This window comes from Petaurus breviceps, unplaced genomic scaffold, assembly GCF_028583685.1.
Source record: "Petaurus breviceps papuanus isolate PSGF00001 unplaced genomic scaffold, PetGlider_PUasm1.0 90760, whole genome shotgun sequence".
Taxonomy (NCBI): Eukaryota; Metazoa; Chordata; class Mammalia; order Diprotodontia; family Petauridae; genus Petaurus; species Petaurus breviceps.
Genome location: NW_027187338.1, coordinates 210,710 through 227,682, shown reverse-complemented (window position 1 = coordinate 227,682; position 16,973 = coordinate 210,710). Strand labels below are relative to the sequence as shown.

The window sequence follows — 16,973 nt, the reverse complement described above, 5'->3', positions numbered from 1 at the left end:
CACCAGTGGACAGTATTCATTCTGTCTGCAGGACAGTCTCCAGACCCCTGCAACAACAGCACTGTCCCTCACCAGTGGACAGTATTCACTCTCTGTCTGCAGGACAGTCTCAGGACTTCTTAGCGAACAGCCAGGTTCCAGGACTTCTTCAACAAAAGGACTGTCTTTCACCAGTGGACAAATCTGGCAAAACAACATCAAAACAGACAGACAAAGTACCAGCAAAACAGCCATGTCTCCTCAGTCCTTGGCAGCTCAGGGGGCAGGTCTCAAAAGTCCAGGGCAATTCAAAGCGGCCACCAGCAATTCTCTTAGTCTCTCTCTCTCCACGAGGTGCTGCTTCCAAAAAGATCTTCCGCCTCTCTCTAGTGTCTCTCCAAATCTACATCACCAGCTCCTCCCACTTCAGGACTTTCTTTTCACATCAACAAGCCCATCCCACAGGTGGGATTAACAAACTCTGGGTTTTAACACAATCAATTTGAAAACCAAGCCAATACAGGGGAATCTTTAATTGCCATTACTATCACAGACCACAACTGCTCCTTTTCCCCTTAGTAAAAGTGTTGATGGCATAAGGGTCTTAGACCACCTTACAAATACCCATATTAGCACTACTTTGCCTTGGAGTAAGAAAAGGCCATTTGTCACCAAGGCAGATGTCCAAAGGAAGAGATGGGATTACTTTCTTGGAGAAATTTAACGTGCAGAAAAATTCCTACCTTTCTGGAAAGGGGAAACCTTAGAGCAAAGAAAGGAATGAAGTAACCTCCAAGGACTTTATCAGGTGCAGGTCCTTATAATTGCTTTCCTGTCTTCTAGCACATCACTGTAAGCAGCCAGAGACACCTACCCATGCCAATGTGGGTGCCCTGGATTTGCCCTCCATGGGCTACACACTGATCTACTCCTGCCAGTCGGGTTTCTCTCTCAAAGGTGGCTCTGAACACCGTACCTGCAAAGCTGATGGCAGCTGGACAGGGAAACCACCTATCTGCCTGGGTGAGCCTACATGTGCCCAATGATCCACTGTTGCCAGGAATATGTATGTGGGGAGGAACTTTGTGAAAATGAGTGTAGACAAAGGAGACTAAAAGAAACTTTCATTCCCAGAATTTTTCTACTCTTTAGAAGTCAGAAATTTAGAAATAAGGCATAAGAAATAAGAATCTAAAATGTATTCTAGATGGTACATTATTTGAGTCCCTCTGTAACTGCTTCTATCCCTTCGCAGTCCCTTTAGCTTTGAGTCATGTCAGCAGCAGACTGGGAAAGTAGCAGAAACACAAATTCAATCATTATTACTTAAGCCAGCATGAGAACCATTTCAAGGACTGCAGAGGTTGTGGGTAGAGGTAGGGTTTGGGGTGGGGGATGGCTGAAGTTTGTTGGTGTAGCACCAGTATGATATTCATAGCACCTACGGTGGGTATGAATATGCCATGGCTTAATTCTGAATCACAAAATATAACATAAGAAACTGTCCACATGGAAGACAGAACTTAAACATTTATTCAAACACCAGAAAGCCAAATCCCAACACCAGAAAGCCAGACTCATCATAGTAGCAAGGAAATCTATACACAATAACCATGCAGAGGGCTCTGCAATCCCCAAGCCTTCCCCCTGTTAGGGCCTTCCCACAAATGAATACTCACACCTTGCTGCCTGCTTCCTCTCTCTCCCTCAGCTCTAACTACTCTGAGCAACTTCTTCTGGGTTATGTTCCACCCTTCTTGCTCTACCCCTTCCTACTCTACTTGTTCAGTCAGCTCCTCCCACCACAGACTCAGGTGACTCAGGCTTTCATTTGACTCAAGCAGGTCACATGGGCCTATTAATAGAGGGGAAAAATCTTCCCAATAAAGAAAAATACATTAACATTACAGTTGGCAAAAAGACACATTGGAAAATCTTTGAGGATTTCCATTACTTTTGTTTACCTGACAATCTAGATCATGGTAGCTTCAGATTCATCAGTCCTGAAGCTTCAAGAGAGGGAACATAAGGATAGACCAAGGGAGTCCTGCAGGGAGCTGTAGACAAGTTGGGAAGTGTGTTAGGTAGCTTTGTGAATGGTACAATTAAAGTAAATTCAGAGTAATTCCCAGGTTGATTTGCATTGTGAGGGTCCAGACTCCTGGACCTGGGAAAAACATTTTCAAGCTCACCCTCTTTACATCAGGGAGACATTCCAAGATGAACAGAAACTTTTCCCAGATATCCCTCATTCTTTTTTATTTATTTATTTTTAGTTTTCAACATTCACTTCCTTAAGTTTTAACTTTTCTCTGCTTCCCTCCCCCCATTCTTATAAAATCTTCACCAGATCCTCCATCCTCTTATGATATGATGCCCTATCTCTTCTCCCTTTTCCCCCAAACTCCTTAAAAAAGTTGTCTGTATTCATTGTTTCCACTTCCTCTCCTCTCACCCTTTGCAGTCTTGCTTCCAAACTTACTACTTAATTGAAACTTTTCTCTCCAAAGTTACTAATGATCTCTTAATTGTCAAATTTAATGGCCTTTTCTCAGTCCTTATCCTTCTCTACCTCTCTGCTGCATTTCATACTGATACCCACCCTCTCCTTCCTGATCTGCTGTCCTCTGTAGGTTTTCATGGCACTTTTCTTCTGTTCTTTTCCTACCTGTCTGACTCCACCCTGCCCCTTTCTTGGTTTTCTTTGCTAGTTCATCATATAGTGCCCCCCAATTGAGGGTGTTTTCATCTTCACTGGCTTGGTATTGTCATCAGCTTTGATAAGTTTAACTGTTATCTCTATACAGATGAAATTGTACAGATTAACAGATTTATATGTCTAGCCCAAGCATATCCCCTGAGCTTCAGTAATGCATAAGCAGTTATCTATTTGACTGCTAATTGGATGTCCTAGAGACATCTCGAACTCAACATATCCAAAACTGAATTCGTTATCTTTACACTAAACCCTCCCCTCTTCCAACCTCATGTTTCTAACAAAGGTACTACTATCCTTCCAAACTCCCAGGTTTATAATTGGCATTAGCTTCAGTCCCTCACTCTCCTAAGCTCATTCCACTTATTCACTCTATTGGCATTTCTTACCATTTCTCCCTCCACATCATCTCTTCCGCCTGACTCCTCTTTACTCACACAGCTACTGACTTAGTTTAGACACTCATAACCTCATGCCTAGATTATTGCAACAGCATCTTAATTGGTCCCCCTGCCTAAAGCCTTTCCCCACTCTAGTCCATCCTACACATTGTAGCCAAAAGTTTTTCCTTAAGTGCAGGTATAAGATTATGTAACTTCTCTACTCAACATATTCAAGGGCTCAATATTGCCTATAGGATAAGATACAAGCTCTATTTAGCTTTTAAAACCCTACACAACTTAACACCAACCCATCTTTCCAGTCTCATTGGATGCTACTCCACCCTGAGGTATAGTGTGTGTTCAGGGAAGACTCTGGTATGAAGGCTACCATGCCCATTTCAGGGCTGCTTTCTACCTTTGGTACCCACCTGATCCACCTCACTCAAACACAGTCTTTTTGACATAAATAGAGGCCACTACATTTTTTTCTATAGCATACTGGAAAAATCTGTAGTCAGGGAACTTGGAATGATTACCAGCAAACTATTGATATGACTTTCAGCAAAGCATTCCCCTCTCTGGGCCTCAGTCCCATCACCTGTCAAATGAGGTATGGCACTAGATGATCTCTAAGGTCTCTTCTAGTTCCAAATCCTATGATCCTAGCCAAAGTCTGCTTTGTTCACTTTGAGCCTCTTGTCTCTGTATAGCACTGCCCTGGCATTATCTGAGGCCAATGACCATTTCTCATCTCCCAAAAGATTTTCAGGGAGACAGTTTTTGCTTCCGACTCCAAATTGGCACAGATTTAGAAGATTTCTGTTCCTGTAAAATCTTCCTGTAAAAGACAGTATTTGTCTGAGCAGGTGATGAAAATTTGGTCATTTCTAGAGACAAGGCAAAGTGAAAAGGCTATGTGATATGTTTGGGAGGAATAAGAACCATTTTTGTTGTTGTAATATTCCCTCTAAGAGGCAAAAGGAGAGATGAATGACTTTTCTATCAATGGAGAATGTTTGCTAGTTTTTTCTGTGAGATCTTCACAGTCTGGGTAGAACAAGACTGACAGAGAAGGGGATGAACCTTTATAAGCTCATGGAAAGGGATGGTGAAGTAGAAAGAATGCTAGATTTACATTTGGGAAAGTTGGGTTCAACTCCTTGATGAAGCACTGACTAGCTTATGTTATCATAAGTTGCAAAGAAGTGATGTTGTCTCACTTAGTCTCCATTTCCTGATTTTGAAAATGGGAATAATTCTACTACCTTCCTTGTGTAGACTTGAATAAAGAAGCCCACCTTCACCTTATAGCTAGAAAGGCAGTCATTTTGAGATGAATGGAAGTTTCTTACTTTGAAGAGTAAATTAGAGATCATATACCCTGAGAAGTAGCATAGACTGGAAATATTAAATAAGCCAAAGAAGGATTTGAGGAGAAATTCTTGGATAATGGAGCTCTAACATGTTAATTAAGAACTGAGGGTGTTTATGGAATATTCCTGTGTATGATGGTGATGTTCTTTGTCTGGAGAAAGCACAGGATGACTAAAGTCTATTAATGATGCTGTCCTGATTTTCTTGTTCAGCGGAAGTTCGGCCCAGTGGAAGGCCCATTAGCACTCCCCGGGAGCCACCTATTACCAAAGCTTCAGGTATGTATCACCTATAACCATAGCTATCTCAAATCCAATCCAAAAAAAAGATGCCTATTAATTACAAATCGTTATGCTAGGTGGTAGAAATTTTATAAAGAATTTTTAGTGTGGAACTAAGATCCATCCAAACCAAGCTAACTAACTAGCCAAGGAAGAACTGGAGAGTACAGGGTTCTGAGTTGTCTCCATTCCAATCCAAAATTCTATACCCACGAAGTCTCCTAGATGTAGATGGAATTGGGATTTGGTAATTGGATCATTCATCTGTCTCAGAGCTCAAGGCCTCATCCTTAATTTTCTTTTGGGGAATCTCATCCCAACATACTCCTCCCCACTCCTTTTGAGTCCACTTGGTATTTCCTCCTCTGTCCAGACTACACCTAACCTGTGAAAAAATAACATTTATAGTTGGACACTTGTATATATGAACAGATCAAAAGTGTTTATGGACTCTTGAGTGTCCATTTAATGTATTATTTCCTGCTTCTGCTTTCCCCCACCCAGCCTTGGAAACTTGTTATCTAAAACTAACAAACAGACCAAGGTAAAGAAGGTGTTACCACCTAAGCCTAGTAAGATGACCCCTAGAGATACTGTTTAAAGATTCAGTTTAACAAAATTATTGAATCAGTGTTGTATTTAGTCCTGTGTTAGGCATTGATATAAAAATGAAATTGGCAGTCTCTGCCCTCAAAAAGCTTACAACCTAATATGAGCTATAAAATATTTCCACATATTATGCAAGACACTTAGAGAAATATAATATAAGGCAGAATGTGATAAGGGTAAAGGAGGGGCCCTGCAGTGAGAAATTTTAGGCAGAAAAGGTTACTTGCAGCTATAGATGCATGGAAAGCTGTATGGAGGAGGTGATATCCACATTGGACCTTGTAGGAGAAGAGGAAGGATTAGGTAGAGTTGAAAGGGGTTAGGAATGAGTAGCATATACAAAGACATGGAGAGTAGAGAGGACAGGAAAAGAATGAGGAATATAATGGTCTAATTCAGGTGGAGCATAAAGTACATGGAGAGGAGTCAAATGAAATCCAACTGGAAAGTTATGTTGGAGCTAGATTCTAGAAATGTATGGAATTTATTCTTTAGTCAGTGGGGAGTCACTGAAGGTTATAAGTAGAGGAGTGACGTGATCTAAATGATACACAAAGAAGATTACACAGGCTGTATGCAGTAAGTGCTACAGGAAATGAGGGGAGGAGGGAGAAAACTGCTCATGTATGTCTATCAAGTTAGATATTATGGACAGTAGTTACACTATGGAAATGTGAATCACAATAGAAATAATAATCATAATTGCAACCACAGTGCAAGAAAGGAGTCAGACTTTAGGTGTCTATACATATATTCACAGACTATGGGTAACAAGCAGAGAGAACTAGACATTCTAATCCAGGGAGGCAAATTTGTCAAATAGACATCACTGAAAATTGATGGGATGAGGACCAATGACTAGAATATAATATGAAAAACTATACTTCACTCAGAAGACACAAGTCAAATAAAAGCCAAACAAAAGTGCATATTGAGAAGATTTACTTATGTGAGGGAATCCATGAATCTTCAGAGAAAAATGTTAAAGAACATTTGGGTGAAGAAAAGTAGGGGCAGAGATAGAAATAATGTTGTCACCAAAATAGGTTACATATACCTCAACAAAAAAAGGTAAGCAGGTGAATTTGGGAGGAGGGAATTAAAGAGAATCATGGTGGCATAATATAGTGATGGAGACTTCCAGGGCAGAGCAACTAAGTTTCTTGACTTAATAATAATTCATCCTTTAAAAGGTAGAAGAGCCAACAAGAAGGAATGAGTTGCTGAGGTAGAAATAATAGGAACCTTAGGATGACTCTATCTTAGAATTCATGATAGAGGAAAGTCAGACTTACACTGGCATGTGCACTAGATTTTAAAAGAATAAATTTCAAAGAGTTCATAAAAAGGTTAGGTGGGATCACATGCACTAAAATTCAGTAGCTGGAAATCAGCCTAGGAAATACAGGAAGCTCTCAAGAATAATCTTAAGAAAGAAATAATAAAATTTTAAAACCCCAAAACATTTCATTGAGGAAGAAAAGGGGGTGTTATCAAAAGAGACCAAAGTGGATGCCTAGAGAAACCATTAGCTAATTTAAATTTTTAAAATCCATATAACAGAAGGTGGAATCCAGGCAGACGATGATGAATTGCCACAAGTGTGGCAAGTCCTATAAGAGAGTGATAGAGTTCAAATTGGCCTGAGTAACAAAACTGACAAAAATCTGTTTGTTTTTTTTTAAGAAGGATAAGTCACAAAATCAAGGTATAGTTGCTTAATTCTTATTTCTGTTCTTTCTTCCAATGTGAGCTTTAGTAGTTCACAGAGAAAGAGAAAAGAATCAAATTGGAAAAGAATTCCCTTCAGCAAACGTTGAAGAGCAGGAGGCTTGGTACTGTACGAGTCAGAACTTAATTAAGATATTCTCTATCCCAATGGAACTTGAAATATAAGAGAACGTGAGTTAGTTCATACTGTGTCTCCCATCTGCCCAGTTCCAAGCACGCTGAATTTAGATCTGGGTTCAGATTCTAGCTCTACCATTTTTACTCCCTGTGTTACTTTGAGCAAGTCACTCTTTGAGCTTCTTTCCTTTTCAATAAGACGAGGGACTAGGATTAATTTATCTCTAAGGCCCTTTCAACTCTAAATTCCAAGCTCCCATGATACTCTTTTTTCACTTCTCTTCCCTTCCACTTCCTCCATTTACTGCTAGGAATCTATCCTGTTTGGGGTAGCCATTGAGCAGTTTGCTCTTCTGAGTGCTTTTTAAATCACTCATATTTTTAAATTGCTCAGCACTGACAATAAATGCACAAAGTGCTGTGAGGTATGAATAATGTTATTGTTATGAGATCCCTGCCATAGCATTTTTCCAGGAATACTTGCCCTAGTATGATGAACATAATTTACCTGAAACATAAAACCATCAACATCCACAACAGCACCGCTTTTTCTTTTTCAAAGGGCATTCACATCAATTATATTAAAATGACAATATTAATAACATATTTTTGTCTCTCCCCACTGAGCTCCAAGTGCTTAAAAGGAATAAAGGACCTCTTCCTCTTGCCCCCATGATGTACCTAGACCTGAGAACCCAGTTATTAGCCCCACAATAAAGAAAGTCCCCAACCAGATTTTTCTGGCTATCTAGGCGAGGCAGAGCTGAGCCCTCATCTGTTCTCTGCACTGTACAAACTTCTCTTCTCCTTACTGGCACCTTTAGTTCCTGGAGATGTGTTTGCCAAGAACTCCCTGTGGAAAGGGTCCTATGAGTACAAGGGGAAAAGGCATCCAGCCATACTGAGAGTTATGGGCTTCCAGGCAGCCACGGGCAAGGTCAATGCGACCCTCATAGACCAAGATAGAGTTGAGCTACACATGTCAGGTAAGGAGGAGGCAGCTTTGTTGGGGGTGGGAAATGAATGTATAATTAGAGTTTCAGAGTCAGGCACCAAAAGGTGTGAGTAGGTTGCATATATCTCTGTTTCTGTAAGTGTGTATATCAGTCAGCAAGAAGAGTGTCAAGGGTTTTTGTGTGTGCATTTATGTGTCTCTGTGAATTTGCCTGTCTCTTTGTGTCTGAGGCGGACATATGTATGTAGATACCAGTATTCAGGGCTCTCTAAGAGCAGAACAGAAAAAAAAATAATCATATTATGTATATGCCAAGCTGGATGTGGAAATCATGGGGTTTTTTGGCCTCATTGTAGTTTTCCAGGAAAAGTTTTTCTGGCCACAGACAGTTATATAACTAAAATAGGTCAATTTCCTGCTCAGATAACTTAATGTCATCCTTTCTCATATGTGATCTTGGTGTGACTGCATGCAGTGAACTGGTCCACATTGCTCACTTTTCCCTGGCTCCCCATACCCTTTTTTAAATACTCCCTCTTCTTTCAAATAACTTAGAACAAAGATCTAAAAGCAAGAGACCTTTTCTTCCTTCCCTTACCTCAGTACTTTTTGGAACCATGAGCAGATCAAATCATTCCTTTAGCTTTTACCACTAACAGCAATATGTCATATACATGACTAGATGCTCATTCTGGTTCTAGCCTTGTACAGGGAGGGTATTTCCAAAGGCCGGAGGCATGAGTATGGACGGTTGTTAGAGGGAGCTAGAAAGCAAATGTTGATTGCTACATTTTAAAACAGAAGATCAAGTCCCTGGTAGGATGGACTACCCTTAACATGGGTTTAGGGAATATACATGTAATCTATATGTTAATCTCAGCAAGGCTCATATACCTTGACAAACTTTTCATATAGGAGACCTTGCAAATAGAAATGATTTGTGTCTTCTCTCCATTTGTACTCATCTGTTTCAAATAGACATGATATTGAATTCCATATATGTACATAGGGTTGAATTCTATATCTGTATACCTGAAAACTCACATAAATGATCCTATTTATATATTCCCACATATATCTATTCCTGTCACCCCCACGAATAGTCACTTATATGCATGCACACATATTTCAACACTTGCCACATTAAGCAATACACAATCATGTACAGCTGTACTGCTATACTTGTAAACCTATAATAGCCCACATTTCCATCTATATGGATAATCACATATACAGCCAGAGTTACACAATGGATTGATTACTACCTATTCATGGAGTGCTTATGATATGCCAGGCATTGTGCTGGAATATAAATAACAAAGAATGAAACAATCTCTGCTCACAAGAAGTGTTATGTTTGAATGGGGTAGACAAATATATACTAGTCACATATAGAAATAAAAGAAGATTATTAGATATAAATAAAATAAAAATAAAATAGAAGAAATAAATATAAGAAGAATATAAAAATAAAATGATAAAGAAGAAATACACAAGTACAAGGTATCATGGTGAGGAAGGCCCTAGCAGGTGGAGGGATCAGCAAAGGTTTCATGCAGAAGGTGGTTCTGGAGGCACTTCTTGAAGGAAGTGATGGATTCTATGAGAAGAGGGTACATTCCAGGCATGAGGACAGTGAGAGCTAAAGGACAGAGGCAAGGGATGAAATGCTGGACCTGATCAGCAAAGAAGTCCAATTTGTCTGCACCATGTACATCATGTGTCTATATTTGCAAACAAATGCTCCTAGACAAGTCACGTTCATCTTCATTCACATAAACATAATCGTACATCTTTATTTATACATAAACACCTTTACACCATCCTACACATGAGTACACACACTGTGCTCACATATATACAGGTTTTGAAATCCTTCAATCCATTGAGATGCACAGACCTGTCTTTCCTTTTTCAGGTATTTACAAGAAAGAAGATTTCCATCTCCTCCTCCAGGTTTACCACATAATGAGCCCTAAAGATGTATCTGTGAGCCAGTTCAAGGATGACAATTGGGCCTTAGATGGTCACGTAAGTCCAGTAATATCTCCCCTACTTTCCTTTCACTTAGCTTTCTTCCTTCTTTCCCCTAATTACACTTTCTCCGCTAATGTTTGGGATTCCCTGGCCTCTTTCCTGGGAGAAAGAAGCAGGGAACCTGCAAGAGACAACTTGATAAAGCTGATGGACCTCTGGACTAGGATACACAAAGATCTGGCTTTGACTCTCACAGACCTAGGTTCTGTGTGACCCTAGGCAAATCACTCCTCTCTGGTCCTCCATTTCCTCATCTGTAAAATGAGAGTGGGCTCGAGGACCCATAAGGTCCCTTCCATCTCAGAATCATTACAAACCCCACTGACTCCCAGTCTCTAGCAGCCAAAGGACTTCTTTCCAGTATGAGTCCTACTGGGAAGAGTCCTCATTAAGTTATTTCACAATTCCCCTGCTTCACCCTAGGAAGGGCTAGTAAATGTTTCCTGGACTCAGAGCAAAAGACACAGTAGCATGGTTTCTATGTTATTTCATATGGAGAAATTAAAAGGCAGGAAGACATGTGTGGCCAAATAAATGTGGCGGTGGAACAGTGTACTTGTGGGCACAGGTCTCTAACTGTACAGGGTCTCCAAAAGACAGCTCTGTTCAGTTACCAAACCCTCCCTTTTGGGGCTTCAGACCTCAGTCTTCAGACACAATATTCTGTCCCATGCCCCACCAGCTTGAACTGGGGCAAGGGGAAGGCATCAGTCCATGCTGCTGCATAGGGTTGGCTTGGCCTTCCGAACCAGATGTGGTCCAGAAGATGGTCCCCTTAGGGCATATAGCTTGTGTACAAATCTTCCTGTAGAGTGCTGGAAAAGTAATACCTGAAGATGAACTGAGTGTAGAGCCAAAGGGGTCCCCTAGGCAGAGGAGTTAGGGTTGTCTGAGGCCACAAACAGTGAGTGAGAATGCTGATCCTGGCAGGTGGCCCAGGAAAAGCTACTCCCTCTGCTCCCAGACATCTCAGGGCATCAATTTCTAGCCACCTTTCCTTTGTGTTGACATTTTGTGAAGGTTCATGATGAAGTGGGACAATGAGGCAAAACCAGACTCACCCAGTCTCTCTAACTGTAAGAGGAAGGAGAAGTGAGCTTGACTGTGGGAATAAGGGAGTCATTTCGTTTTACCATTTTAGTACCTGTGTGAATGTGTGTTTGAAGGGGATGTCCACGTATGTGTCTGTCTGAGGGAAAGTGGACCCTGTGGCTCTGAATGTGTATGTCTATGTGAGTTTAACTATGTTGTTCAGTTGTTTTTTACATGTCCAGCTCTTTGTGACCCCATTTGGGGTTTTCTTAGCAGAGATAATGGGATGTTTGGCCATTTTCTGTGTCTCTATTCTCATATTTATGTCTGTGTCTGCATAAATCTGTGCATCTGTGTATGAAATTAATTTAAATTTTAAGAATGTCTGGGTATGAATGTGTACATTTGTGTTTGTGTGAGTGAATAAGCAGGAATTCCTGACCATTTGACTTTTCTCTTTATCCTCCCCCCTCCTTCTCTACTTCCCCCTCTTCTCTCCTCCCCCTCCCACTTTCACCTCTTCAATGTTGTAGGTCTCTTCAGAGTCTTCAGGAGGCGGCACCTTTGTGTACCAGGGCTTTGTCCGAGGCCAAGACTTCGGGCATTTTGGCCTGCAGAGAATTGGTAAAGTTTGTTTAAGGAATATCTGACCACACTTGAATATAGATGAGGAAAGACAAATTTGTATTGCCTCGGTTGATGTTCTATTCTCACAAGAGCCATATTTATCTCCAAATCCCACTAATTAAGCTTACAAGGCATGCCGTGGGTTACAGGAGAAACTTCTCTGTCACTTAGCTCTGTCGTGGCCTGATAGAAGATACATAGAAGAAGTGTGATGTGGTAGAAACAGAGAACTGACCCAGGAGGAGGAAGTCCTGAGGTTAATTCAGTTTAACAAACATCAACTCAGCACCTGCTGCATGAAGAACACTGTGCTTACTGCTTGAGGATTTACAAAATTCTGATAGCGCGTGGTCCCTTGCCCTTGTGGAAACCACCATCTTACTGGAAGATAGTATATATACGTGATGAGAATGATATACTAAGTCGTTAGTGTTTATATAACACTTAAAGGTTTGCAGAGTGATTTTGCATGTGATTTCATTTGAGCCTCACAGCCAACCCTGAGAGATAAGTACTGTTATTTTCCCTGTTTTACAGATGAGGAAACTGAGACTGATAAATTTCCTGAGACTGAGATTCTCTCATAATCACAGTATTCAAACTTAGGGCTTCCTGACTCCAAGTCCAGCACTGTCCACTGTGCCAGCAGCTGGCTCACATAAGTATCATCAGGTACTCTGTCAAGTCCAGCCAGGTGGCCACTGCTGACTCAAGGCTGAGGGAAGCCTTTGTGAAGGAGCTCATTGGCTTTCCAGTGTTATTTAAAGATAGGTCAGGATGCTGTGAGAGAACAAACATGTGGCATTAGGTGGGAAGGAACCCAGTGCCATTTCACTGGAACACAGAATATACGCAAGGCTGTGGTACAAATTAAGGCTGGAAGGATTGGGGCTAGGGGTGGAGTAGAGGGTGCACTTACAGGATTGTGGAGGGGTTTGATGGAAAGCTAGGACATTTGAGCTTTACTCTTTCTTTATTTTTCCTATAATGCGGATCTGACTGTGTTAGTGCTCTAACCGATATATTCCAGTGGCTCCCTGTTATCTCTAGGATCCAGTCCAGAGTCCTCAGTTTGGCCTTAAAAAGTTTTAGGCCATGGTCTCAACCTCCCTTTCTATACTTGTGATACATAATCCCTTCACCCCAGGCAAAGCAGTGAATAGAGTGCTGGACTGGGAGTCAGGAAGACCTTAGCTTTCACCTAGAACCCAGGGTTGTTGTGAGGATCAAATAAGATCATCTATGTGAAGCACCTGACAAACTTTAAAGCTCTATAAATGTGAGCAATTATTGTTATTGTCAAGCCAAAATGGCCTGCTTCACTGTTCCTTATACACAGCACTGCAGCTCCCTTCTGTACACCTGTGTCCCGCCTGTCCCCTCGGCCGGCTCCTTCCTCACCTCCAGCTTATAGAATCCATGGTTTCTTTCACAGCTTGGCTATTACAGGTTTTTATGTGAAGCCTTTTAAAAAATTTAATATTTTATTTTTCCCAATTACATGTAAAAACAATTTTTAGCATTCTTGTTTTTCAAATCTTGAGTTCCAGATTCTTTCCCTCCCGTATTCCCCTCCCTCCCATTTAGAAGGCAAGCAATTTGACATAGGTTATACATGTGTAGTCATGCAAAATATATTTCCTTATGAAACCTTTCTTGATCTTCCCAACTTCTAGTTCCTTGACCCCAAAATCACCTTGTACCTGTTTTGAATATGCTTCCTCCCCTCCCTTTCACCTTCCCTCCTCACTATTTATGTACATAAATAAAATGCATATATATGTATACACACACACAGTGTTGCCTCCAGCTTAGATTGTAAGCTCTTGAAGAGCAAGGATTGCTTAATTTTTTCCTTTATGTCCCCAGTGCCTACCACAATGGCTGTCATCTAATAAATGCTAGTTGATTAATCAGTTGATATTCATGAGGCAGAAAGGACTCAAGGATTCATTGTATGGTTTTTTGCAAAAGAATGATATGATCAGAACTATGCATGAGTAAGATTAACCTGGTAGCACCTGAAAATGAGTTTAGAAGAAGAGAAGAATGGAGATAGAACTGTTAAGAGACAATAGCAGTTATCCAGCTGGATGGAAATGAGGGCCTATACGCAGGTGGTAGTAGTGACAGAAGCATGGTGTAATGGATAGCGTTTTGGACTTGGAACCAGAAGATTTATGCTAGTTTACACCTCACCTGTCATACTCGCTATGTTAATCTCTCAAAGCTTCAGTTTCTTTATCCATAAAATGGGGGGAGGTAATAGTGCCCCAAAAACTTGAATGAAAGCTGTGTGAGTGGTGAGGAGACTTGAGATGTGAAGATGTTGAGGAGGTAAAATTGACTAAACTTAGTGACTGACTGATATATGGGTCAAGGAAGACTGAGAAATACAGAATAACTCCTAGGCAAGAAACCTAAGTCATTGAAAGAATAATGGTGCCCTCAAGAGAAATGTGGTAGTAAGGAAGAAGGGTAGGTTTGAGGAAAAAGGTAAGGAGTTCTATTTCAGACATATTTTTGGACATTTGAGATGCCTATGGGATATCCAGATCTAAATGCCTAGAAGGCAGTTGGTAATGTGGAAGTAGAGTCCAGAATATAGATAAAGCAAAGGCTAAATGACCCAATTTATTGTGGTAGGGATTCCTTTTCAGGTAGAATTTAAACTAGTTGACCCCTGAGGTCCCTCCCAGCTCTGGAAACCTACAAGTCTTAGAAGCCATGGATAGAAGTTTGACTATTCAAAGGAAGGTCAGGGCTGGAAATAGTCTATTTTCAGAATCGTCTTTATTAAGATGACAGTTTAGTGAGTGAATTGTACTGTGAAGGGAAAAAGTGTAGAGGGAAGAAAAAGTGAGGGAGAAAACCTCATGAAACAGACATCTTAATGAGTCGGGAAGAGGAAGAAACAGCAGTGAATTTGAATTAAAAAGGCAAGAGGAGAACCAGGAGAATGTGGGGTCTGGGAAGCTTGTGGAGGAGAGAGTATCCAGACAGAGGGGTGCTCAGCAGTAGCACATGTTGTAGAAAGATCAAGAAGGCTGATTATTAAAATAAGTCCAAATTTATTTGGTAATTAGTAAGTTGTTGGTGACCTTTGAGAGAGCTCTTTGAGTAGAATAACAACTTAAAATGAGGAAATTGGACTGGTTGATTTCTAATGTCCCTTCTAACTGTTGCCACAATCAAGGAGAAGGGGACAGCTGTTGGAAGGTATGCAGTTGCTGCTGATAGTACTAATCAGCATCAGTACATCAGCCTTTCCTACTATTACGTTATCAAAACAAAGATGTACCAGGTATCTGGGCGGATGTTCCCTAAATTGGTTCTTATTCTATAAGTATAGTGCCAAGTGTGTTGTCAGAGAAGAAGAAAGTGAAAGGACCTCTGTTGCAGAACAATGAAGTTTTCCCTATGTATCAATTTTTGTGTCTTCCCATGTTGTGAGTTCAGTGGTATACTGGTGAATGATTAACAATCAGCTCTTCAGGGAGGAAAACTGTGTACACAACATTCTTTTAAGTTTAATTTTCATTATTAACATTTTCTCTAGCACTTTATTAAGTCTAGACAATCAACTAAACAGTACATCCAGTTCTGATTTTGTGACATTTGCTGATTTCCGAAGTGTAAATGTTCATGCTGAAAATTGAAGAGTCTGCTCTCACAAGGTGATTTGAGCTGGCTTCAGCACACTCCTGTTTGTATCCCTAGGAGAGGTTTCATGCCTTGGGGTTCTACCGTGAAGGTGCTTGTGATCTGAAGCAAAAAATTCACCAAAGGGCTGGGAAGTTGTGACCCTGTGTCATGAGGTCTGCAACAGATACGTCGTAGTTCACACCTCCTGTGCCTTATTTTCTCAGGCTGGTGTGTGTGCTGGAGTAGACTTCATTTAAATGTGGCTTAGTTCTGATTATGTTGACACCTAGCTCCAGATCTGCTGTCTCTTCACTGGGGAGGTAAAGCCTAGAGCCAAAAAATATGAAGAAGAAGAGAATTGAAAGGGCATTTAGTCAAACCTTTACCTGAAGCCTGAAGGCATTTGATGCCCCCTGAGCTACAGCATCTCCACTTAAGCTTCTGCTGGTGGGCAAGTCTCATCTCTTCTAGGGACATCACAAGCACAGCTCTGACTACGAGGATGTTCTTCATTATATCATGTGTCTTCATTATAGCATGTGTACATTTTCCCAGTAAATTACGTAAGGACAGCAGCTGTTTTGTTTTATCCTTTGTCAGTTGCCTTTCTTTCTTTTTTTTTTTTGCCATCACCTACCACACTGCCTTGCACAATAGTAGGTTTTCTGTAACTGTTTGTTGAACTGAATTCTCTGTCCCTCATCATACCCAGACTAGACCTGATGATTCAGATGTAGGATGTTGAGAGGAGTTGGGCAGAGTTGAGAAGATTTATTGCCCCAGCTAAAGATCATAAATTTAAATGTGTTTGTGTGTTTTGGGATGGGGAGAAGGGAGAAGAGAAAGGGAGTATGGGTAGGGACACACCTTATGTCATCAGAATAATCTAGCTTATTATTACCTAGGCTTAGGTGGGGAAGGTAGGGATGCTCTAGTAAAGAGGAAAACAAATTTTGTCTTTCACTCTTTTGTACAGGACTGGAAAAATAAAGCCCTTTTCAAGTGAGAACGAGGGACTTTAACCAATAATTCTGTTGGTCACAATGTGTTCCTTTAGCTTAGATTCGTGAATTCCCCTAACCATGGATACCCCTTAGAGTTTTCTGGTGCTATGGTCCAAAAATTAGATGGTTAACCAAGGACTTGAGTTTTCTTAGGACACAAACCAGGGTTTTTCTGACACCAGGTGCTTGAATAATATTCTAGCAACAACTACCCCAGGCTGAACAATTAGGCTCTCACTGTGACTATGATTGTGACTTTGGATTTGACCATTACAGACCTCAGCCGGCTGGAGACAGACCCTGAGTCCATTGGCCGTCACTTGGCTTCCAACAGCAGTTCTGTGGCCGCAGCCATCCTCGTGCCTTTCATTGGTCTCATCATTGCTGGCTTCGTGCTCTATCTCTATAAACACAGGTATGAGGCTTCGGAGAAAGCTGCAGCTGGGGATCTGGGGCTAGGAAGATATGCCAGACAGCTCTCAG

At 41.0% G+C, this 16,973-nt stretch overlaps 2 protein-coding genes across 2 annotated transcripts in view; both read left to right on the top strand.

Moving 5' to 3' along the window:
• The window catches only part of LOC138146178 (NACHT, LRR and PYD domains-containing protein 10-like), a 294,893-nt gene that overhangs the window by 203,587 nt on the left and 74,333 nt on the right, over positions 1–16,973 (top strand). The gene's annotated exons all lie outside the window — the stretch shown is intronic.
• CSMD2 (CUB and Sushi multiple domains 2) overlaps positions 1–16,973 on the top strand; it is a 1,071,431-nt gene that overhangs the window by 1,027,760 nt on the left and 26,698 nt on the right. The window contains exons 64-69 of the mRNA XM_069067881.1: positions 823–1,002; positions 4,665–4,730; positions 8,015–8,176; positions 10,064–10,176; positions 11,748–11,838; positions 16,767–16,905. Coding sequence (XP_068923982.1) covers positions 823–1,002; positions 4,665–4,730; positions 8,015–8,176; positions 10,064–10,176; positions 11,748–11,838; positions 16,767–16,905 — 751 coding nt within the window. The remainder of the gene's footprint in view (positions 1–822; positions 1,003–4,664; positions 4,731–8,014; positions 8,177–10,063; positions 10,177–11,747; positions 11,839–16,766; positions 16,906–16,973) is intronic.